Genomic DNA, 24,283 nt, shown 5'->3' on the forward strand with positions numbered 1-24,283 from the left:
TGTATGCGCGTGCGCATGTTTTTTTTGTATGCGCGTGCGCATCTTTTTTCTTTTATTCATTTTATAGGTTTGTTTGTGATGTGTAGTTATGCGTTTGTGTGCATGTCACTGGTGTGCGCATGTGTCACTGTGTGTCTGCGCAGTAGCGGTTTTAGGTTCCGGGCGAACGGGGCAGCCGCCGATAACAACAATTAAAATGCGCCTCTGCAGCAGCTGTGAGTGAGAGAAGAAAGGAGGCAGGCTCGCCCGGATTCAGTGTAGAACCGCCACTGGTTGTTGATATTGTTTCTTTATTTGTGGTTCTCACAGAGAGGTTATTGTTTCTTTATTTGTGGTTCTCACAGAGAGGTTATTGTTTCTTTATTTGTGGTTCTCACAGAGAGGTTATTGTTTCGGCCACAACCAACGCCGCTCGTGCTTCACACCACAAGTTTAACGCGAACTCTCTCGAGTCCTCTCAGGTGGACTGTCGCCCTCGAGCTGCTGCTGCTCTTATCCTGGACCACGGAGGACTGGAGGGGGCGCCGAGGAACTGTGGCTCCCTCTGCTGTTAGTTCGTGGAAACGCATGCTCCCCACAGTGGTAATTAGTAAGTAAGTAATTTGTATTTATATAGGGTCACAAAGCACTTAAACAATCAAAACAATATTCAATAAAGTATATACTTTAAAGGGCAAGATAAGACTAATAACACAACAGGAGTTCCAGAAAAATCAAGGAAAAGCCTGAACAAATAAAAACGTCTTAAGATGTTTCTTAAAAGAGTCAGTAGATCCATCAAACACAGAGAGGAAGATTGTTCCAAAGCTTAGGAGCAACAGCCTGGTAAGGATTTCTCTCCTCTGGTCCTGAACCGTGTGCGTGGAACCATAAGTAGATTCTGATCCACAGACCTCAGAGCCCGAGCTGGGGTGTAAGGCTGGATCAGATCAGTGATGTAAGGAGGAGTCTGACCATGAATAGATCTGAAAGTAAGAACCAGAATTTTAAAGTTGCTCCTGAAAGAAAATGGCAGCCAGTCAAGAGTTTTGAGGATCGTACAAATGTTGATTAAATTGATCGTCGGTTCCTAAATCCATGGATTCTTTTTTTTTTTAACACAATAAGAGATTATATTTTATATATTTTTCGTCAACCTTGAATAAACATATGTATTGTATCACATATGTTTTAAGTTTCATAGTGGTTAACGATAACACATCAATAAGGACAGTAAATCAGAATGTAACTTGAAGATCAGTTTTATTATTGAAACACTGTTATTATACGTTCTATTCTCCGAAAAAAAAAGTGTATATTTGAAGCTTTATAGAATGTTTCATCAACGATTAGTACAGTATTTGTGTGATTTAGTGTGATGTTTACTATCTTTCTCACGCCTTTATTGCTCTCTTTGCTCTCCAGTTGTGCCACGACAGAGGCTACCTGGTGACCCAGTACGAGTTAGATCAGACGCTAGATGAGTTCAAAACTCAGTTTGGTGACAAACCAAGTGAAGGCCACCCCAGACGCACCAAACTCAACGTACTTGTGGCCCACAACGATGACCCAACCGACCAGATGTTTGTCTTTTTTGCCGGTAAGTGGACGTGCAAAGTTTAATGAACTCTTTTAGTAGTTGTAGATTTGTAATGTAATGGCCAAAAAGAAATCAGAAGTCCGGGTTGGACAGTTTGGTTGGACAGGTCCATACTGTCCCTAATGCTGAGCTCATCGTCCACACTCGCCAGGCTTTCCTGCTTCATCAGCATCCTGTGGCTGCCCTCATCCAGCTCGGAGTCAGACAGGATCTCGCTGGAGCCACATGACCCTGAGAAGGTGCCTAAAGGAGAGATGACCCACACATTTATTTAACAGGCCAGATATCTGTCAAAATGTCTTCAGGTCATTTTTATTATTTTTCTTTTAAACGTACCACATCCTTCGTTCAGTTTGTCTGCGTTACTGCTCCTCTGTTCTCTACCTCCTTCCTCTTCATCTGCCAAGCTTCTCCTCTTGTCCTCGGTCTCATCAGTCTGTTGTGATGAAATGAAAACAAATGAGTGTCATCTTTGTAGTTAAAAAAAAAGTACAAAAAACATTTTGGCATGTTTTAAAGATTATTCTCGCTCCACTAACTTTCACCATTCATCTCAAACTTTTGCAATTAAAAATTAACCAATATTAGAATTCCTAAATTTTAAACTGGTACAAGTTTGGGCTACAGGAATGAAATGAACTTCTGAGATCTTTTAACAAGACAGTCTGACCTGCTCCACACGGACTGAAGTCGATCGGCAGATTTTGAGCTGCTGGGAGGTTTTGGACTGGAAGATATAGGCGTAGAAAACGATCAGAGCCTCGATGATCCGGGCCTGGTGGGGGTAGTCCACCAGAGAGGAGAGAGATATTGTGGCTCCGGTCGGACGCGGACGCATCAGGGAGGGTCCGAACACGATGCCCAAGCTGTTGGGATTCATCTTGTTGTCCTCTTCCAGCTCAACAATCCTACAAGTGTCAAAAGTTAAAATGATGGATGTGCGAATGTTTTAAATTCATGTACAGAAAAAAAGGCTGTGACACAGACCTGACGAGGTGACGGAAAAAGTAGCGTAGCGTCATAATGTTGGCCTCGGGCAGTTCTGTTAAAAGCAACTTCAGCTTATCCACAAGAGCCAAAATCCCCGGCTCCGTGTTTGGACCTCGATCCACCAGAGAACTCCCAGACTCGACTCCGCCACTCTGCATACTTTCTTTAGCCACTCCCATCAGGCGGTTGTACAGATGGAACGGCATGATCGGCTCTGGCAGCTGGGAAGACGAGGTGGAAGCAGAGAGTGAAATGAGCCGCAGCTCTACATAAGGTTTAGAAAAGCGGCACCTGTCGGAGGTAGAGCTTCACAACGTTGCTGATGTCGTGAGGGGAATACTGCGAAAGATCCACCAGCGCTTTGCCGTTTTTAAAAGCCTGACACAGTTTCTCCACACGCGTCTTCACTCCGTTGATTCTGTAAAGGCCCTGTAAACAACAAACACAGTGTGATAATCATTGAAGATAAAGAGGGGATTTGATTCAAGGGGTTCTCTCTCACCTTCAACTCAAGGGCTCGTCTGTCGAGCTCCGAGATGCATTTGCTGATAATAAAGGGGACGCCGTCGCTGCCATTGCTGGCCACCTGTGAGAACTCCTGACCGAACAGCTGGAGTCGACCCTGCAGCTTCTTGTGACCGCACAGGATGGCCAGAGTTTCCAGACAGCGTTTGTGACACGGCAGGAAGCACTGAGGACATGAGCGGGTGTTACTCCAGAAACTGCTAATCAATGAAAAAAACATCCATCTTTCAGAGAAGGGCCTACCTCCTCACACTCGGCGCCCTGGAAGTAAACGTAGCTGTCGCACTCGCGACACTTGGCCGGCGTCCTCAGCTTCCTCAGCCGGTGGGTTCTGGCTGCTTTAGACAAGCCCACGTTACGGAAAGGTCCGGTGGACACCACCACGTCAGGGTCCATGCCGTTCATGTCTGAGGAGCAAACGTCAACACGTCATGCATTCATCAAACACCCACACAGCTGATCGGGTCTCCGCACCCAGAAATGTTTTGGTCGCGCACTGAAAAGAAAGCTCTAAACTCGGATTTGGGGTTGTCCATGACATTTTTCATCAGGCGGTGACAGTGCATTTTATAAACTTGGGGTGCAGGCGTCTGGTAGCTTTTGCGGGTCCAAGTCGGTTTGAAGACCACCGGGAACCAGAGTTGTCAAGTGTCACGCTTTGAGCAATTCTCCCACCACAGGCTTATATTTACCAATTTTATACTCGTTTGTTTTAATGGTAATACACTTTGGCCAATCGCAGAAGGCATCGCGCAATATTAACCAATCAGAAGCAACATAAACAGGTCTTGGCGTCTCTAACTATTCATAACACACAGACCAGGGTCACAAAGCGCTTAACAACATTTGAATACAACAGTTCAGACATCGTACAGCGATCAAGCTAATAATCGTTCAGGTTTCGCCATACTCATGAGTCGCACTTTAATCCAGAGTGTCGTCGCTTAATTTTACAGTAAATTCAACAAGTAATTTAGAAGTAGGAAATAAACTTCAGACTTTCAAATTAAGAGCAGCGCGTCAGCTACGCTCCAGCTGCCTTTAATCTTTAATTATCAGGGTTATACTCTGTATTGTTTAAAATACACATTTGTTGATCAATTTATTTGTGTCTAGTTGATCATTTTATTCATCAAATTATTGTTGAACAATTTAAAAGTCAGCCAGTTCAGAGGTTTCAGCTCATTTAAATGGAAAATGTAATGTGATGAATGAATACTTTCCCTGGGTAACAATTATGGACCGACACGATCTCTTCTTTAAGATGTGGACTATCCAACAAAATATCATAATTTGAATATAGAGAAGTTGATCATTAAATCATAATATTTTAGCTAGTACGCGTATAATAATAATGGTTTATGATATATTTCAATAATGATCTCAATTTAATACAGAATGGATGCATTACTGGCCTGAAGAAAGTACGTCTGATGTTGCTCACAGTGGTACAAGGTGAGATGATGCGTTTGCTAAGACACGAAAACATTGCAACACATGGATATGAAGGACCAAACTTACTGGTGGTGGCTTCAAAGGAGGCCACGTTCCCCTCCTTCTCATCTGCATCTTCAATCGGTGAAACGGTTCCAGAGGACGACGTCCGAGCCATTTTTCGTATGTTGGCTGGAAAGAAATGCAACCAAGACGTCACTTGAATAACTCTACAGCTGAATTCTGATTCATTTTAGAGTTAAAATGCATCTTTGTACCCGTGCTGGCGGTGGGAGACTCCAGTCCAGAGTCCCCTGTGACGCTGTCATCACTCACTGTTGAGCCCCACGACTTGTGTGCTTGTCCTGTCCAGATCAGGGAAATTAGTTTTGTGACGCTCAGAAGACGAGGTGAGGAGACGCTTCACTCACTCTTGTGCTGCAGCTCTGTGTCTCTGTGCTCTACAGGCGTGTGTGTCGAGGATCTGTCCGAGTTGTTCATCTGCTCCAAGGTGACGCTGTCATTTCTCCGTCTCTGGTTGTGTCTGGAAGGCAGATCAAATTAACCAATGTGACTCTTTGGGGGGGGGGGGGGGGGGGTTTACTTGACGCTGAACTCTTACGGTGACAAAGCGCTGGACGGACAGTAGGATTCAAATGTGTAGCTGACGGCCGGCTGGTCTGGAAGCTGCAGGTCTCGCACATGAGCGGCGTACTGCTGACCAGGGTCGTACAGTTTACTGCTCTCACACAGAGTCTGGTAGTGAACCGGCAAGGCCACAGTCTGCATGTGCATGAGCTGGTAGTAGGAGATGGTTGCCTGTGAGACGACGAAACAAAAACGTACTTGACATATGGCAGCAGAAGATAAGAAGAAAAAACAACGTGCAGAGTTTTGTTCTGACCGATCGGAGGGTCTGGTCACTTTGTTTGATGATGTCCTGAAGCTGTCGGAGCACAGACACCTTTGTGTGCTCCAGCTCCATCATCTGAGCTGTGGCGTCAGCTATACACGTCCTGTAGGTGGCCTCAGCCTCATCTGCCTGCAGACACACGTTTGTTCAGTATTGTAGCATCTAAATGAGTGGAGAAAAAACAATACACTCCGGAACTGTGTGTTCATTACATGCTTGAACTTAACATTTATAATATTTCAATTCTGTTCATATAAATTTAGTTTTATATACCCTAAAAATGAGTGTCTTTATTAAAATTATTCTAAAATTTCTAATTAAAAATGTTTTAATGTTTAAACATTTACTTTTATTTACGCATGGTTTTATATTCTAGTAAAATAATTAAATCAAATATTTTTTAATCCATAACCTTTTTAATTCAATAAAAGAATCGTGGCACTATTAAACCAATATATTTATATATACTATATTTAATTTAAAAGGCTATACATAAAAAATAGAATATCGTTTTTCATTACTGAATTATTAAAACAATAAATATTTTAATGGTTAGAAAGAAAAACATTTCATTAAAACAAAATTTAAAGTTTGAACATTTAAAATGTTAAATTAAACCATGGCTAGATCAATATCTGGCTCAATTCAATAAAAAAAAGTTTTCATTTAGTAGAGGAAATGACGCACTACGTTCAACTGACAAGTACAGAAAAGTCTTCTAACCAGCGATCATTTTAAGATATTATTTCTATTATTAAGATTAATTAATATTAAGATATTATTATTATTAAAATTATTATTTAGTAAGGATCAATAAAGTTTTACCTTACCTTACCTTATTTGTCTTAATTACTTGTATAGTTAAAACATTTTGTCTTAATACAAAAAAAAAAAAATTTCAATTGAACATTTCTGGACGTGTCATGTGATCCAAGTAAGTGTTTTTGTGTTTTATTTCAATTAGATAAGTTTCGCAATTAAGAAGAAAAGTCCAAGTAAGTAAGAAAAAGTCCGAGCCTTGTTCCGAGCTTTTTCCTCCAGACGCTTCTTCTTCTCCACTGACTTGGCCGTTGACCCTCCTCTGTCCTCCACGGCTCGACTGGTAGCACATTTGGCTTTCATGTGCTCCTCGCAGCGCGTCATGTAGGTTTGTTTGGCCTTCCTCAGGTTCGCCTCGCACTTCATCTGAGTCAGCAAAATACCATCATCGTCTTTAACGTTGTATGACATCACAAGTTTTATGCCCAGTAAAATAACTCTTACAGGCTTCCTCTTGGCTCTGACCCAGTGTTCTTTGATATCCTTCGTCCTCTTCTCATGCTCATGTTTGCGCTGAATTAGAGGCTGCGAAACGATTAAAGAAAAGTTAATAAACACGACATACATCGCTTTGAATTTGTGATAAGGTGACATCATCAGTACCTGGATGAAGGTCTGCGTGTGCAGGGTGGTGTTGGCCTGCTGCAGGCCCACGCTCTGCTCCTGGTCTTGCTCAAGAGCCAGAGAGTAGATGGAAAAGAGGGGCATGCGAGGCTAAAAAGAAATACACTTTTAATCGGGTCCTGAAATGATCCAAGTTTGATGACTTGTGTAGCTTACATGAGTGATGCTGTGTTTGCAGGATTGGTACAATCTCTGGAGACCTTTGGAAAATTCCATCTCTGTGAACATGAGGATAAAATATAAACTTTGCTAAAATGATTAAGAACAAAAAAACATGCATTTTTCTTTAAAAGAGGTTTCAGACTCTTACCTAGGGATGTTCGCTCCTCAGCGTAACTTATTAGGTCTTTCATGTACTTGGAGATGGTTTTGGCGTAAAGTAAAGCAGACTCAACTCCTCCCTCACTGCGCTGCAGGATCACGTCCACCTCCTCGCCTCTGCCTGCACATCAAAGATGTTCTTTTAGAAAAACACATACATCTACTCACAATATTGAACATGTCAGAATCATCACAGACCATGTGAAACAAGTACATTCGTATTGATGCCATAAAATATATTGGCCCTTCTACAAATCTAGTGCTGCTTCCACTTGATTTTTAAGAAAATCATTAGTAATGCAATGGAATGAGAAACTGCTCAACAGGCATTAAGCACCATTTTTATATCAAGAGATTATTATACCCAAAAAACAACATAGTATTTGATGCATCTGTTTGATGAATGTATTAAACTTTAAAAATAAAGAAATGTTAAAAGATTAAATTCAAGTTACACATCAATAGTCAGAACTTGTGAGGTTTTCTCTAAGATGCAAAATGTAGCTTCTGAAACAACATAAGACCGTTGATCAAAGATGGTGTGAGAAAGTGATTCCACAACAGAAAACTCACCCAACTCATGCAGGTCACCCTGGAACGAGCCTCCTTCACCAGCTGTGAGGCACAAGCTCTCCATGGACTGTACAAAAGATACATCAGTAACTGAGCCAAGCCTTAAATCAGCAGATTCAAGTTGTTAAAATAAAACTTCACATCATTCTCAGTCATTACAACAGGTCAAAAGATTAAACTTTGTTTTAGGATAACTTCATCTTTGAATCAGTTTCTCTCTTGCATTTGTCAATGAAAACGGTGTTGAACCGGTTATATGAATACATTGACTATTGACAAAAGTCTCGACAGTGATTTTAGATCATCAGATATTTATTGAGGTATTGACACGACGAGGGTTCAAACTCACCCAGAACTTCTCAGTGGGCAGCAGAGAGAGGGGAGTGCTGCTGTCCACCTCACCCATCAGCAGCTCGGACACGCTACAGGAGACACAGTAACATGAAAATGTCAAGTATTGATGCTTAAGTACAACTGGTAAAATGGTTGAATCAAAACCCGTAACATGTTCTGAATGAACAGCTTCATGATCGTCTTGAACAGTAAAAGTTTAGCCCAGAATCAATTTGTGTTTGTGTTTACAAACAAGAAAGTGAATTATTGACTTGATTCTTAGCACGCGGACATGCTAACTCACAGGAAGAGTGAAGGAGAGAAAATGAGGAAGCAGACATGACGGGCACAGCTCAACCGACTGCGTGATCACTTCCTCCCGAGGCGAACTGGCTAATTATGTTAGGACAACATTTAAGAATAATGTTCAGGAGACTTACTTGCTGCTGAAAGCAACTGCAATAGTCTCAATAGCTTCCTCAAAGTCTTGTTTGTCTCCATCGTTGCTCGCTTCATAGTGGAAACCTGAGGCAAAGAAATGGTCAACACGATCCTGTTATTTTAAGTACAATAATATGGAATATTATCACGATAAAAAGGTTTTAAAAAAGGCATATTTGAACGAGTCAAAATGAATTTGTTTTGTTTTGTTATGATATTGTATTTCCAGCAAAACACCTTTGACTTTTGAGATGAGTTTGCCAGCGGCGGTCAGGATCTCCACGGTGTTGAGCAGAGGGTAAGTGTTGATGACTTGACACAGAAGTCGGAGCACCTCACCGAGACGCTCGTGGGCAACCGGACGCCGACTCTCCTGACCCGAAAAGAGACACCAGGGTCCTGATATCAGGAGGAAAGTAGGTTAAGTGGCCATGTAGTGAAGGACGGCTTCATTGATATAAACAATGTTCTTGTCACAAATCAGAAGAAAAATATTTTTAAATAAATAATTTAATGTGCTACTTTTGCCCCCAAAAAATGATGTTCAAAGCCAAACACGTAGGGAAGTGTTTAAAGAGGAGTGAGTTATTCACAGGGGCAAGAAAGAAAAACCTCTAAAGGAAGAATTCTTGGTGTCATTTTTTCCAAAATGTCATTGTAATTTAAGTGGCGCAAACGGCTTTGCCATCTTACTTCTCTTTTTAGTCTAATGTTGCAATCTGTCTTCCTTCTCACGTCATTTCCTCTCAGAAGAGCAAACACGCCACCAGACCATAATGCATTTGTACCTCAGACGGCAATATGGCGACTTATTCAATTGGAATGTCAGCAATTTTATATTGTTTCATTGTTACCCTTGTTTTTTTGCACTTCATGTTTATTCCTTTTTTCTGTTGTGAACCTGCTGCTGTGTCAACTGCATATAAAGAAATAGAACAGGTCCTGAAGTAGGCAACAGTCTGCACTGAACATGTGGACCAATTATATGGAAGCCAGCATGTTGCTGTATGCTGCTTTTCTAAAGGGTAAATATAGAATGTTGTCCTTGAGCAAACCTTTTCCCACCTTTAAGGGTGAACGACAACGATGCCGCGAGATGACTGGAGGACAAGACTATTTCATGGTAACCTGTTTCACATTTAATAAAAAGAGTCCAAAACTAAAATGAGTTTTACAAATGTGTGGTCTATGGGTGTTTGGAAGGAGGACTGCAGCAAACAAGTCAACTTCCTGCTCAGTACTCATGGTTTGCTGCGGAAACGCTGCACTTTACTGGAGTGACAAAGAAAAAAGAAAAGAAAAAAAGACGAGGTATCGATAGGGAATCTGAAAACACACGGTGTATGTCCAGGTTGCTTTAGAAATATGCCTGATGTCGACATTAGACGAGTACAACAAGTTAACAGGGAAGTGAAGAATCAAGTTCTTTAATCACTTGATTACTTTCATCACGTTTGATTAACTATTTTGATTAAAAAACAAACATTAAAAATCAACTACCACATGACTGCAGAAACAGCCAGTAAACATCATCGATGCAAACTATTTCTTCTTCCAAAATTAATGAATAACAATAACAACAATAATAATAATAATAATAATAATTTGAGAATGCTGGGCTCAGTAAAGGTTTAAAATAAATTAATAATATGACTTAATGTACACATTTATTCCAAACACTGATCATAACATAACTTTGAAGACGTACAATCAAGTGAGGTTAAAATAATTAAATATACTAAATACATTTATAAAACTGAACTAAAAAAGACGTGACGTTTCCTTCACTATACATTTGTGGACAACATGAATCCAAAGAGGTCACACTGGCCAGCAAATGTTGAATGTTAGATACAGTAGATTTAAAAACATTAATTCCAAGATGGACAGTAGAGCAGACGTTTCTTGAGCTCCTGGGTGGACAACAAATAAAATCATTATGGATTAATTTGACCCTCATTTTTGTATTGTATCCATGCGTTGCACCATTTAGGGGCAAAATAATGTTTTGTTTTTATGTTACAGGCGATAAATCAGGATAAGATTTGATTCAGCTTTTCCTCCTTTACAGACAAAATGATCAAGTCAATGTTGCTGCTCTTACCTTCAGCCAGTACAACATCCTTCAGCTTCTCCACAGCCTCATCGAAAGCTTGCACGACTTCGATGACGGTGCTCTCCGGACCCTCAGGCGAGGATGAGGAGGAGGTGAGACTTGTAGCCCCTCTACTCTGAACTTCATTCATGACCCACGACTGCAGAGGGAACCCTGCCAATAAAAACTCAAATCTTAACACACACCTGAAGGATGGAGCCGAAATCAATCAACAAATTAAATCTAAACTTAAATATTTCTGAGACCTATAAATCAGATTTGTTGTCCTTATATTTATCATCATTTCATTTATTAATGTCTTCGTTGTTATTGTTAATTTTTGTACGGTATGTTTAATCTTTTGTTGCAACCATTCAAATTTCCCCAATGAGGGAAGAATAAAGGGATATCAATCAAATACATACTGTACTCAAGAAATGTGTATTTCATAACAAAATGTTGCAAATTTATTTGGATATTCAGGATTACTGCAGTAGATCAAGATTGGTTTGAGAATAATTATGTCATGCAAGTCGATGACAATGTCAGTTTAATATATATATATTTTTTTTAGAAAGACTGCAAAGAAAATGTAAAATGAGTTTGAATATAAACTATATTTGCAAGAAAACAAAATATTGTTGAGCACACTACTAGAGAGAGTACTAGAGAACTCGGACATGTAGGCCATCTTGGAATTGTTGATGTAGTAAACACAATATAGATCAGACCTGGGCCTGCGGCCAACTGACAACCGACTGCTTTATTCTGTGTCAGTGTCATTTCCTTTGTACTTTGTCCTTCAGTTTTGTGAGTATTTATTGGCCCTCAAATAAAACATACCAGTTAGTGAATATAAAAAGAAATATTTGAAAAAAATTAAAAAAGTTGACTTTATTTTAAACTTTTCACGCCTTTATATTGGTGTGATGGCCCCTGACAACATCCACTTAATAAAGAGTGGGCCCCCGAGTGAACGTAAAAGTCAGTATGCTATAAATGAGTGTGAGAGGATGTAAGGTAAGGTAAGGTAAGGTAAAACTTTATACCTGCAGCACTGGCGTGTCTGCTCAAGGCGGTCGGCCTCCTCATGGTGGTCGCAGGAGCCTGTCCGCTGTTCATCTTGGGGGTGACCGGGCAGGACAGGGTCGGGTCCGGGAGCCCGGCAGAGTTCGGGGTCAGCATCAGCGAGGAGGAGGACAGCGAGGAGGGGAGGCTGGAGTCCCCAGCATCCCTGCGATACTGCTCCTGGAGGACCGAGAGCTGCAGGGAAGAGGAGGATCACATGGTTATTGACAGGAATACTGTTGCAGCACCGGTTCAAGTCCTCAAACACTGTCGTTGAAAGACTAAAAAAGTAAAACACGTGGGAGAAAAAAAAATGACACAAGATCCTGCGAGAGTTGTGGACAACAATTTGGACTCGCATTGTTTAAACATTTAAACTAAAATAATTTGTGAAGTCTTACTGGTGGGATCCCTGCTTGAAGCTGGTTGTCATCTCCCACTTCAGTCTCTGCCTTCTTTACTTTCTTACTCTTGAAGAAACGTCTGAATCTACCTCTAGTTAAAAATTTAAGCATTTTTTAAACTAGATTAAAGCAGAATAAACCACTGGACAATATTACAACTTTGAGCTGCAACTTTTGGACGAGCACCACCAGAATGGACAGACAGATCTCCAAGTGTCGTTCATTCTCTCCACACACGTGACGTACCTTTGATGCATTAAAGGTAAAAAGCTTAAGGAACGCCTTTGATGTGCGGCACAATAAAGGAGATGAAAGGAACTCTCATCCGAGAAGTTTCTTCAGGATCTTAGTCCAGTTGACTCATCTTTGTACCATTTGAATAACCATGACCTGGATTAATGAGATGTAATTTCAATGTTCTATCAAATAATGTGTAACTCATACTCAAAACAAAATATTGAATTACAATAAACAATTATCCCAAATATCTTTGTATCTTCACAGTTGTTCTCAACTCACTTCGATACACACATTATGACGGACATTCTTTTTACGTGTCAATACAAGTGTCGTTTTTTAAATGATTCATTGCTTGAGAAGGTGAACTAAACAGCGTGGGATTTGTGGGACTGCCTTGGTTCCAAGAAGCGAGAGCCAGCAATGACGCTTGAGAAAAACTAGCTTTGGCAAACAAACACACTCGAATCCATTTTCACTTTAGTGTGAATATGAATATTAGCAAACTTATAGTTAAACTTATAGTTATAATTATAATTACACTTATACTAATAGTTATAATTATAGTTAAACTTATAGTTGTACTTATAATTAAAGTTAAACTTATACTTATAGTTATACTTATAGTTATACTAATAATTATACTCTCCTCTACTCCTCCACTACTCTACTCATTAAATCCTCTACTCCTTCACTCCTCTACTACTCTACTCATTAAATCCTCTACTCCTTCACTCCTCTACTACTCTACTCATTAAATCCTCTACTCCTTCACTCCTCTACTACTCTACTCATTAAATCCTCTACTCCTTCACTCCTCTACTCTACTCATTAAATCCTCTACTCCTTCACTCCTCTACTACTCTACTCATTAAATCCTCTACTCCTTCACTCCTCTACTACTCTACTCATTAAATCCTCTACTCCTTCACTCCTCTACTACTCTACTCATTAAATCCTCTACTCCTTCACTCCTCTACTACTCTACTCATTAAATCCTCTACTCCTTTACTCCTCTACTACTCTACTCATTAAATCCTCTACTCCTTCACTCCTCTACTACTCTACTCATTAAATCCTCTACTCCTTCACTCCTCTACTACTCTACTCATTAAATCCTCTACTCCTTCACTCCTCTACTACTCTACTCATTAAATCCTCTACTCCTTCACTCCTCTACTACTCTACTCATTAAATCCTCTACTCCTTCACTCCTCTACTACTCTACTCATTAAATCCTCTACTCCTTCACTCCTCTACTACTCTACTCATTAAATCCTCTACTCCTCTACTCCTCCACTACTCTACTCATAAATCCTCTACTCCTTCACTCCTCCACTCCTCTACTCCTCCACTACTCTACTCATTAAATCCTCTACGCCTCCACTACTCTACTCATTAAATCCTCTACTCCTCTACTACTCTACTCATTAAATCCTCTACTCCTTCACTCCTCTACTACTCTACTCATTAAATCCTCTACTCCTTCACTCCTCTACTACTCTACTCATTAAATCCTCTACTCCTTCACTCCTCTACTCTACTCATTAAATCCTCTACTCCTTCACTCCTCTACTACTCTACTCATTAAATCCTCTACTCCTTCACTCCTCTACTACTCTACTCATTAAATCCTCTACTCCTTCACTCCTCTACTACTCTACTCATTAAATCCTCTACTCCTCTACTCCTCTACTACTCTACTCATTAAATCCTCTACTCCTTCACTCCTCTACTACTCTACTCATTAAATCCTCTACTCCTTCACTCCTCTACTACTCTACTCATTAAATCCTCTACTCCTTCACTCCTCTACTACTCTACTCATTAAATCCTCTACTCCTTCACTCCTCTACTACTCTACTCATTAAATCCTCTACTCCTTCACTCCTCTACTACTCTACTCATTAAATCCTCTACTCCTCTACTCCTCCACTACTCTACTCATAAATCCTCTACTCCTTCACTCCTCCACTCCTCTACTCCTCCACTACTCTACTCATTAAATCCTCTACGCCTCCACTACTCCTCTACTACTCTACTCATTAAATCCTCTACTCCTTCACTCCTCTACTACTCTACTCATTAAATCCTCTACTCCTTCACTCCTCTACTACTCTACTCATTAAATCCTCTACTCCTTCACTCCTCTACTACTCTACTCATTAAATCCTCTACTCCTTCACTCCTCTACTACTCTACTCATTAAATCCTCTACTCCTTCACTCCTCTACTACTCTACTCATTAAATCCTCTACTCCTTCACTCCTCTACTACTCTACTCCTTCACTCCTCTACTACTCTACTCATTAAATCCTCTACTCCTTCACTCCTCTACTACTCTACTCCTTCACTCCTCTACTACTCTACTCATTAAATCCTCTACTCCTTCACTCCTCCACTACTCTACTCATTAAATCCTCTACTCCTCTACTCCTCTACTACTCTACTCATTAAATCCTCTACTCCTTCACTCCTCTACTACTCTACTCCTTCACTCCTCTACTACTCTACTCATTAAATCCTCTACTCCTCTACTCCTCTACTACTCTACTCATTAAATCCTCTACTCCTTCACTCCTCTACTACTCTACTCATTAAATCCTCTACTCCTTCACTCCTCTACTACTCTACTCATTAAATCCTCTACTCCTTCACTCCTCTACTACTCTACTCATTAAATCCTCTACTCCTTCACTCCTCTACTACTCTACTCCTTCACTCCTCTACTACTCTACTCATTAAATCCTCTACTCCTTCACTCCTCTACTACTCTACTCCTTCACTCCTCTACTACTCTACTCCTTCACTCCTCTACTACTCTACTCATTAAATCCTCTACTCCTTCACTCCTCTACTACTCTACTCATTAAATCTTCAACTCCTCTACTCCTCCACTACTCTACTCATAAATCCTCTACTCCTTCACTCCTCCACTACTCTACTCATTAAATCCTCCACTCCTCCACTACTCTACTCATTAAATCCTCTACTCTTCTACTCCTCCACTACTCTACTCATTAAATCCTCTACTCCTCTACTCCTCCACTACTCTACTCATTAAATCCTCTACTCCTCCACTACTCTACTCATTTAATCCTCTACTCCTTCACTCCTCCACTCCTCCACTACTCTACTCATTAAATCCTCTACTCCTTCACTCCTCTACTACTCTACTCATTAAATCCTCTACTACTCTACTCATTAAATCCTCTACTCCTTCACTCCCCTACTACTCTACTCATTAAATCCTCTACTCCTTCACTCCTCCACTACTCTACTCATGAAATCCTCTACTCCTTCATTCCTCCACTACTCTACTCATTAAATCCTCCACTCCTTCACTCCTCCACTCCTCCACTCCTCTACTCCTCTACTCCTTCACTCCTCTACTCCTTCACTCCTCCACTACTCTATTCATTAAAACCCTACTCCTTCACTCCTCCACTACTCCACTCCTTCACTACTCCACTTCTTCAATCCTCTTCTCCTTCACTCGTAGTAGAACTACACGTACGAGTACTACTACAAATACTAGAACTACTACGAGTACTACAACTACTAAGAATACTAGTACTACTACACATACTAGTACTACTAGGAGTACTACACATACTATTACTACAAGGAGTACTACAAATGACTAGTACTACTAAGAGTACCACGAATACAATTACTACCATGATTAATACTAGTACTACTATGAGCACTAGTACTACAAGTACTAGTACTACTACGAGTACTTATACAAGTACTAGTACTACTACGAGTACTACACGTACTAGTACTACCATGAGTAGTACAAATACTAGTACTTATACAAGTACTACGAATACTAGTACTACTTCGACGAGTACTCATACTACAACTACTTGTAGTAATAGTAAGTAAGTAAGTAAGTAAGTAATATTTATTTATATAGCGCTTTTCGAGACCAGGGTCACAAAGCGCTTAAACAATCAAAACAATACTCAAAAAAGTACATACTTTAAAGATCAAGATAATACTGAGAACAACACAGGAGTTCGAGAAATTCAAGGAAAAGCCTGAACAAATAGAAACGTCTTAAGATGTTTCTTAAAGGAGTCAGTAGATCCATCAAGCGCAAAGAGAGAGGAAGATCGTTCCAAAGCTTAGGAGCAACAGCCTGAAAAGATTTCTCTCCTCTGGTCCTTAGCCATGTGCGTGGAACCATAAGTAGATTCTGATCCACAGACCTCAGAGCCCGAGCTGGGGTGGAAGCCAGTGAAGAGTTTTAAGGACCGGAGAAATGTGAGTTCTTCTACTTGAGCGAGTCAGAATTCTCGCTGCAGAGTTCTGAATCAACTGCAGACGAGACAGCTCCTTCTTGTTAAGACATGAAAACAAACTGTTGCAATAGTCCAGACGAGAAGAAACAAACGCATGGATTACAAGCTCCAGATCATGTTCCGACAACATTTTCCTAAGTTTAGAGATTTTTCTCAGTTGAAGGAAACAGTTTCTGGTCAGTTTTCTGCAATGTCGAACAAGAGACATGTCTTTATCAAATACAACACCCAGGTTTCTCAGGCTCAGTTTGACAGACTGACCTAAGTCACCCAAGTACTGACTCAACCCTGGAATCTTATCATCAGGAGCAATCACCAGTGTTTCAGTTTTGTCCACATTTAGCTGTAGAGTGTTTTCACTCAGCCATTGTTTGATTTCTAGCAAACAATTGACTAAGCTGTTCAGCCTCTGGGGCTCAGTTCGATCAAAAGAGCAGTAGAGCTGGATGTCATCAGCAAAAATGTGATAAGAAACATCTGGAAATCTCTGAATGATTTTACCGAGGGGAATCAAGTACAGCAAAAACAATAAAGGACCCAGAACAGAACCTTGAGGGACTCCACACAACAGATCTGCCGATTCAGACCTCATTTGATTGGCAGATACACTAAAACTGCGCCCAGAAAGGTAAGATGAGAACCATTCTAACACAGACCCAGACAGTCCCACTTCATCCCTCAGTCTTCTCAGCAGGATCTGGTGATCAACTGTGTCAAAGGCTGAGGACTGATCCAAGAGAACCAGAACAGTGAATTTACCAGAGTCAGCCGACATCATGATGTCACTGGACACTTTCAATAAAGCTGTCTCCTTAGAGTGATGTTTACGGAAGCCAGACGGAAACTTCTCATGGATGTCGCTGTGATCCAGGAAAAAAGACAGCTGCTCAGACACCACCTTATCCAAGATCTTGGACAAGAAAGGGAGCTTAGAAATAGGCCTGAAATTACTGAGGTCAGTTGGGTCTAAGCCTGGTTTTTTGAGCAGAGGCTCCACAATGGCATGTTTAAATGCATTGGGAAAAACCCCTGTGGAAAGGGAGAGGTTCACCATATTGGTAACCCAGGGGCCAATTACATCAAATACTTTGATAAAAAGCCTACAAGGAAGGACGTCATCTGAGCAAGAGGAGGGTTTCATCTTGTTCACTAGTGCCGAAATATCACCCAAAGATACAGCAGTGAAGGAGGACCAAGAGGAGGAGAGGGGCTCAGAGACAGTAGGGGTTCCAATAAAGACAGCAATGCCTTGTTGAAAAATCTCAACAAGGCATTGCTGTCAGCTTCACAGAAGACAGGTGTGATTTGAGGAGCAGGAGACACGAGAGAATTAATCGTGTCAAACAAAACTTTGGGGTTTTTCCCATTTGCTGCTACCAGTTTTCTGATGTAATCAGATCTAGCAGTTTCTACCATCTCATTGTAAGAAGTCATCAGATCCCTGAGGTGAAGTCGATGCACCTCAAGTTTAGTGGACTTCCAGAGACGCTCAGTCTTTCGACAAAGTCTCTTCAGACTCAGGAGATCTTCATTTGTCCAAGGGCACCGTTTTTTCTGAATTTTCAAGTTCGATTTAACAGGTGCCACTTGATCCAGTATTTCAACACAATGACCAGTGAAACAGTGAATCAAACTGTCCACGTCTGGGCAGTCATCAAAGGAAAGAGCGTCAAACATAGCAGAAAAACTGTCTGCAGTATCGGCTGAGATGACACGCCTCTGAGACCTAACTTTCAAAGGCTTAGGTTCAGGGATGAAGTCCAGGTTAAACAAGACAAGAGAATGATCACTCAGATGGACATCATGTACAGATACATTAGAAATGGCCAGGGCAAGAGTAAAAACTAAGTCTAAAATGTGGCCTTTTTGATGAGTGGGTTCAGAAACATGTTGCTCAAAATTAAAGGCTTCAGTTAAAGTTAAAAGTTCTTTAGCAGAACAAGATGTGACGTCATCAACATGAAGATTAAAGTCTCCAAGAATAAGGACAGATTCCATTTGAATAATGGAAGATTAGAAGTCACTAAAGTCTTTCAAGAACATCGCCGCAGGACCAGGCGGACGGTAGATTGACACACAATAGAAAGGTCTTGTAGAACCAACCAAGATCATCTGAGATTCAAAAGAAGTGAATTCCTGTGTCTGAATCACTTTGCAAGAACAACTCTCCCTAAAAACAGTAGCAAGACCTCCTCCACGACCAGAGAGGCAAGGCTTCCCCAGGACAGCGCTCCCTACTGGACAGAGTTCGTTCAGATGAATAAACTCTTCCTCTCTCTGCCAAGTCTCAGAAAGACATAATAAATCCAAATTAACTCTTATGAAAAGATCATTAAGAATAAAGGATTTATTAGTAATGGAGCGAACATTAAAAAGTCCCACATTCAGCACCGATGACGTCACTGACGACGCCACGTCACTGACAGGCGCGCAGAGCGGGATCTTTTGAAGCGAACAGCGGTCACGTGGGTACCAGCTGTCACTGAAGTTCAACTCGGTAGTAAAAGCCGAATTAAAGCGAGGAAATGAAAAAATCTTACCACCTTTCGTTGAGGTCTGGACAGACGGCAGCGCTGATGTGTCGTCATACTCTGCCGCGAGAGGAATGTCGATCAAACATCGATGACGTCCGATGACGTCAGAGTTGTTCCGAGCGATCGCGACTGCACGTCTCATCCTGACCTGAACTCCAGACCGACTCGATCGCTTGTGGAAATCGCCCGGTACCCGAGAGATCAGGTCTACAGGACTACAGGGTCTAATACTACCACAAGTACTTGTAGTACTACAAGTACTAGTACTAAGAGTAATTAATAATAATAATAATAATTTTATTTATTTATTATTTGTATATAAGAAGGGTCAGAGTAGACTGTACTTTCTGAGGAGGCTTCGATCATTTAACATCTGCAAGAAGCTCCTCTGCATGTTCTAGCAGTCTGTGGTGGCCAGTGTCCTGTTCTATGCTGTGGTGTGTTGGGGTGGAAATGTCCAAGAGGAGTGTCAACAGGTTGGACAGGTTGATCAGGAGGGCTGGCTCTGTGGTTGAAACTGGACTCACTGGTGACAGTTGCTGAGAGGAGATCATTGAACAAACTACTGTCCATCATGGATGATGACAGTCATCCTCTGAACACTGTCATCAGTGAGCAGAGAAGCAGATGAAGCACGAATGCTCCTTCCCAGGTGCAAAACAAATAGACTCAGGGACTCATTCATCCCTCGGGCTATTAAATTGTACAATTCTGAGTTCGGGGGCAGGAGTGGAGTGAGAGTATCTTGATGTTCTGTTCCATGTTAGTCTTTGTATCCTTTGTCTTTGTTGTTTTTCTTTGACCTATGTTCTTTGTCTTTATCTTTAGACTTAGATTGTGTCATCTTGTTCTTCTCTTTATGTTCTTCTTCTTATTTTATTTTTTATGTATTATTTTTTATTGTTTATGAAAAATTGCTGGCTATTGGTAAAAAACAATTAAAAAATCAATAGTTTTACCTTACCTTACCTTATTTTAAGTGTGTTATCTTAACAAAGTTATGTGAAGACACTTTACAATTGAAGTAATACTCCAGTGGAGAAAGTAAAAACAGATGAATAATAAAGTACAGTGTGGCTGGAGCAGGAAAAAGTTCCTTTTAGAAGAACCTGGAGCAGAAGTAAACAGTTGATGAATGAAAACAAGAGCGTCCAGGTTTACTTGTTGAACAAAGACCAAGATGACACGATTGATCAGGTGAAAGCAATCGTGGATAAATGAACACATGACTTCCTCAACCAGACCCTGCGATGGATCACAGATTCACTGATGCACTGAGACAACAGTGTTTTTAGAACCTATGAAGAACTCAAAGACAAAATCAAAAACAGGAACCATTGCTTAATACTGTAAAGATATATCTAAAAAGAAATGTCCATTTGTTCCATCGCTTGATGGTCTAGTGGTATGAACCTTGATCTTGGTGACTGAGGTCCTGGGTTCAAAACCTGGAGGTGACATGAAACTTAAGTTTTTCTCTTTGTGTAGATATGGTTTGTGTATAGTCTGTGTAAAAGTTATCTTTTATCTCTTCCATTCTTTCTTTTATTTCTCTTTTTCTACCCTTTTTCCCCGTTCATTTCAATGGGGAAACTCTTCAACTCAACTTTCAACTCCTTCCACTGTAACCTACTACTTCTACTACTTCTTCCACTACTACTTCTACTACTAATTCCACTACTACTAATTCCACTACTACTACTTCCACAACTAATACTTCCTCTACTACTTCCACAACTACATTCACTACTACTCCCACAACTACTAATTCAACTACTACTACTTCCACTACTAATTCCACTACTACTACTTCCACAACTACTAATTCCACTACTACTTCCACTAATTCTAATTTCACTAATACTTCCAACCACTACTACTTCCACTACTTCTACTTCCACAACTACTTCCACTATTACCAATTAAACTACTACTAATTCAACTAGTACTACTTCAAATACTACTTATTCCACTACTACTAAATCAACTACTACTAATTTCCACTACTACTAAATCAACTACTACTAATTCAACTACTACTTCCACTACTACTAATTCCTCTACTACTTCCACGACTACTTCCGCTAATACTTCCAATACTACTACTTCAGCTACTACTTCCACTACTAATTCCACTACTACTAATCCAACCACTTCATCCACTACCAGTTCCACTTCTACTAATTCCACTACTACCACTTCCGGTACTACCAATTGTGTGAATGCTGCTTAGCATTCACACTGCATTTTCGTCCGGAGATGCACTCTTTTCTAGTTACATTTGATGCTCAGTAGTGTGACACAGTCTTAAATCTCCAACAAACTATGATACACTGAGCATCCTGACACTTCCTATTAGCATCAGAGATACACACCTCTGCTGAGCCTCGTCCTTTAATAAGGTCACACAGGCTGTATATTTGTCTTTCTTGGGTGTTCAGAAGCACTATAGATTGGAAAAAGCAGCATGACCTATGGGTTTGAATAGTGATGTTTGATGAAGCTTCATTATTTTACAGCCCACTAGATGGCGGTCTCTGTAGTATTTTCCTTTGTTTTGAGCAAGTGTTCTAATGAAACGTCACATAATTTTCAAAAGGTTGGCACCATCTACTGACCTCTAAACAAATGACACTGCTTCATGAAGCTTCATCAGCCCATCACTAGTTTTGAAAATACAGTTCAGATTTATATGTATGTGTATGAGATCCTTAATGTGTCCCACAATTGGGGAATTTGTGGAATTGGGCTGGTTATTTACATTTTAATGGGAAACTAATGTCAAACTCCAACTCTCCTGACTCCTTCTTTTAAATGTTGTCTTCCTCTTAATAATGTCCATCAATCCTCCTCAAGCCGGCTGTACTCATGCCCTGCTTTGTTTATACAACGAGTCCCTTGGAGTCGGAGACTTCCCGGATTGATGAGGCCCGGTGACAAACCTCAGAGCTTGACCAATAACAGCAGAGTAGGTGTGGTTATAAGTAAGTAAGTATGCTTTATTTGTAAAGTAAGTTTCCAGAAAAACGTTTTTTCAGTGGGCGGGGCTTAAGCATATTTTCTAATGTAAATATTTCAAGATTTCAAGAAAAGATACTTTTGTAGTATACTGATACTGATGAGTACAATAGAGTCTAAGATCAATTTAAGACACACTTAAATTAACACATCAGTGGCTCTTTAAGTGAATTGATGTCAATACAACATGGTTATACATTACAAATCAGAATGAGAAAACGTGTATTGCCAGTATTGTAAACAAAGCTCAGGATTTTGTGTATTAGCTGTGGTGTTGACAGTATAAAATTGAATTAATATGAATATGAATATTAATAATGAAGATATATGAATGTGAATTACGATGAATACATGTAAATGTAAAAAATAAAATACTTCATTTAGAATATACATTTTTTTTCTCATTTAATTCCAAGAAAGTCGTTTAATTTGACGCTAGTGAGCCTGCAAATAGAAACCATCATGTGTACCGAGGGAGTGAACATGAACATCCACAGATGGAAACAACCTGCTGTCCTCCTCCAGCTAGCTTAGCAGCTAGCTTAGCAGCTAGCTTAGCAGCTAGCTTAGCAGCTAGCTTAGCAGCTAGCTTAGCAGCTAGCTTAGCAGCTAGCTTAGCAGCTAGCTTAGCAGCTAGCTTAGCAGCTAGCTTAGCAGCTAGCTTAGCAGCTAGCTTAGCAGCTAGCTTAGCAGCTAGCCGAGATGAGTGCAGACAGTGGAGTCACAATTACTCAACAATATTTCCCTCACACAGCTAGTGTGTAAAAATGTGTGTTTAGTCGAGGCTGGTTTGTGTCGTGAGGAGCGACAAGCCTACCCATGCCTCCGGCGTCCATCCCGTAGCTCACTCCCACCACGGTGTCCCCATCGTCGGATGCTGCGGCCCCGGACACGGGACTCCCTTCCCTGGCCTCCGACAACCCGACCGCTCCCTCGGCTTCCATGAGCCTCCTGCTTTCATGCGCGCGGTGCTCGCTGGCGGATCGGTTGCTCCTAACAACAACTGCGCATGCGCACACCTTTTAAACGTCATCACGCAACCTTAGGTACAGAACAAACAGGATCGTTACAATATGTTCATTTATTATCTTCTCCGATCTCTCAACACACATCCATCAATGTCAAGAGAACAGCGCCCTCAAGTGGTCAGTAGGTTCCACTACAGTTATTGTTATCGTTTGACATTAATGATTACAGTTGCTTTTAGAGTCAATCATTTGTTTTGGTTTTTACTATGAACATCCGTAATACCCTGACAAACGAAAAAAAAAGAAAAAGTAACAAGGAGAGCGAGCAGGAAGCAGCGCCATCCATGTCTACTGAAAACACAAGCACTGAAGTCAGCCTGAACCCTGGAGTGAACATTCAAACTGAGAGAGGCAGCTGCAGCTAAAGCCTTCACTTGAACTCACCAAGTTCAGTGTTTTTATTGGACCTTTTAAAACCAAGGCTCTGGTCATTTGGTGCCCTTTAAAAAATATATTTTTCAGTAACTGGGCTTCATCAAGTAGTCAAACAGATCACACATCACACCTAACAGGATTTTGTTCAATGAGATTAAAACTTATTTGATTGTTCAATCCAGTGTTCAGGTAGACTTCAGTGCTTATGTTTTTAGTAGAAGTGAAGCTGTTGTGCTTTAGTTGTTTTTTTTAACTTTGGGATCAACCGTCACTTTTTAGTTATTTAATTATTTATTCGCCATTTAAAGATGGTACTCTCCGGTGTTCTTAAATCGTTAAAATAGTTGGAGAAGGATGTTCGCATAACAGACAAACACGTGAACGCTTGGAAATGTTTTGTAATCTGTTACACAAGATGAACACTATGTGTCAGTGAAGAGACAATATAAATATATACCAAATATAAATTGTTTATTTAATTAAAAACTATTATTAGATTCAAGGGAATATATATTATTATGTTATTATTGTTTATTTATTCAATGTTTTTGTGTGGCTTTAAGTAATAACAGGTATGTTTGTCGCTGGAATAACATTGAAGTTTTTTTTTGTTTTTCAAGTTGATTTTCATCCTGAAACTAATTTTTAAATATTAACCTTTA

The 24,283-nt window shown here is 40.4% G+C and overlaps 1 protein-coding gene across 1 annotated transcript; it reads right to left on the reverse strand.

The window, feature by feature from the left end:
• Positions 1–1,223: 1,223 nt before the first annotated feature.
• LOC148073888 (rho GTPase-activating protein 45-like) lies at positions 1,224–23,162 on the reverse strand. The gene is made up of 26 exons (XM_087797783.1): positions 23,036–23,162; positions 20,614–20,648; positions 19,207–19,257; positions 11,697–11,910; positions 10,657–10,821; positions 8,790–8,951; positions 8,552–8,636; positions 8,128–8,200; positions 7,779–7,845; positions 7,195–7,326; positions 7,041–7,102; positions 6,864–6,974; positions 6,705–6,785; positions 6,459–6,626; positions 5,433–5,570; positions 5,151–5,347; positions 4,960–5,072; positions 4,807–4,893; positions 4,616–4,720; positions 3,338–3,501; positions 3,072–3,260; positions 2,861–2,998; positions 2,567–2,790; positions 2,250–2,487; positions 1,916–2,015; positions 1,224–1,822 (listed from the first exon to the last, which is right to left on the reverse strand). The coding sequence occupies exons 1-26, from the start codon at positions 23,160–23,162 to the stop codon at positions 1,599–1,601; spliced, it is 3,450 nt and encodes a 1,149-aa protein (XP_087653909.1). The 3' UTR covers positions 1,224–1,598.
• Positions 23,163–24,283: the final 1,121 nt, after the last annotated feature.

The sequence above is a fragment of the Callionymus lyra genome, chromosome 8 (genome assembly GCF_982586985.1).
Source record: "Callionymus lyra chromosome 8, fCalLyr1.hap1.1, whole genome shotgun sequence".
NCBI lineage: Eukaryota > Metazoa > Chordata > Actinopteri > Syngnathiformes > Callionymidae > Callionymus > Callionymus lyra.

Coding starts and splice junctions, on each gene's coding strand:
- LOC148073888 (XM_087797783.1), bottom strand. CDS start 23,162: ATGGAAGCCGAGGGAGCGGTCGGGTTGTCGGAGGCCAGGGAAGGGAGT. Junction 20,649..23,035: donor GATGGACGCCGGAGGCATGG/GTAGGCTTGTCG, acceptor TGTCACCTCCAG/GTTTTGAACCCAGGACCTCA. Junction 10,822..11,696: donor CAGACACGCCAGTGCTGCAG/GTATAAAGTTTT, acceptor TTTTATTGGCAG/GGTTCCCTCTGCAGTCGTGG.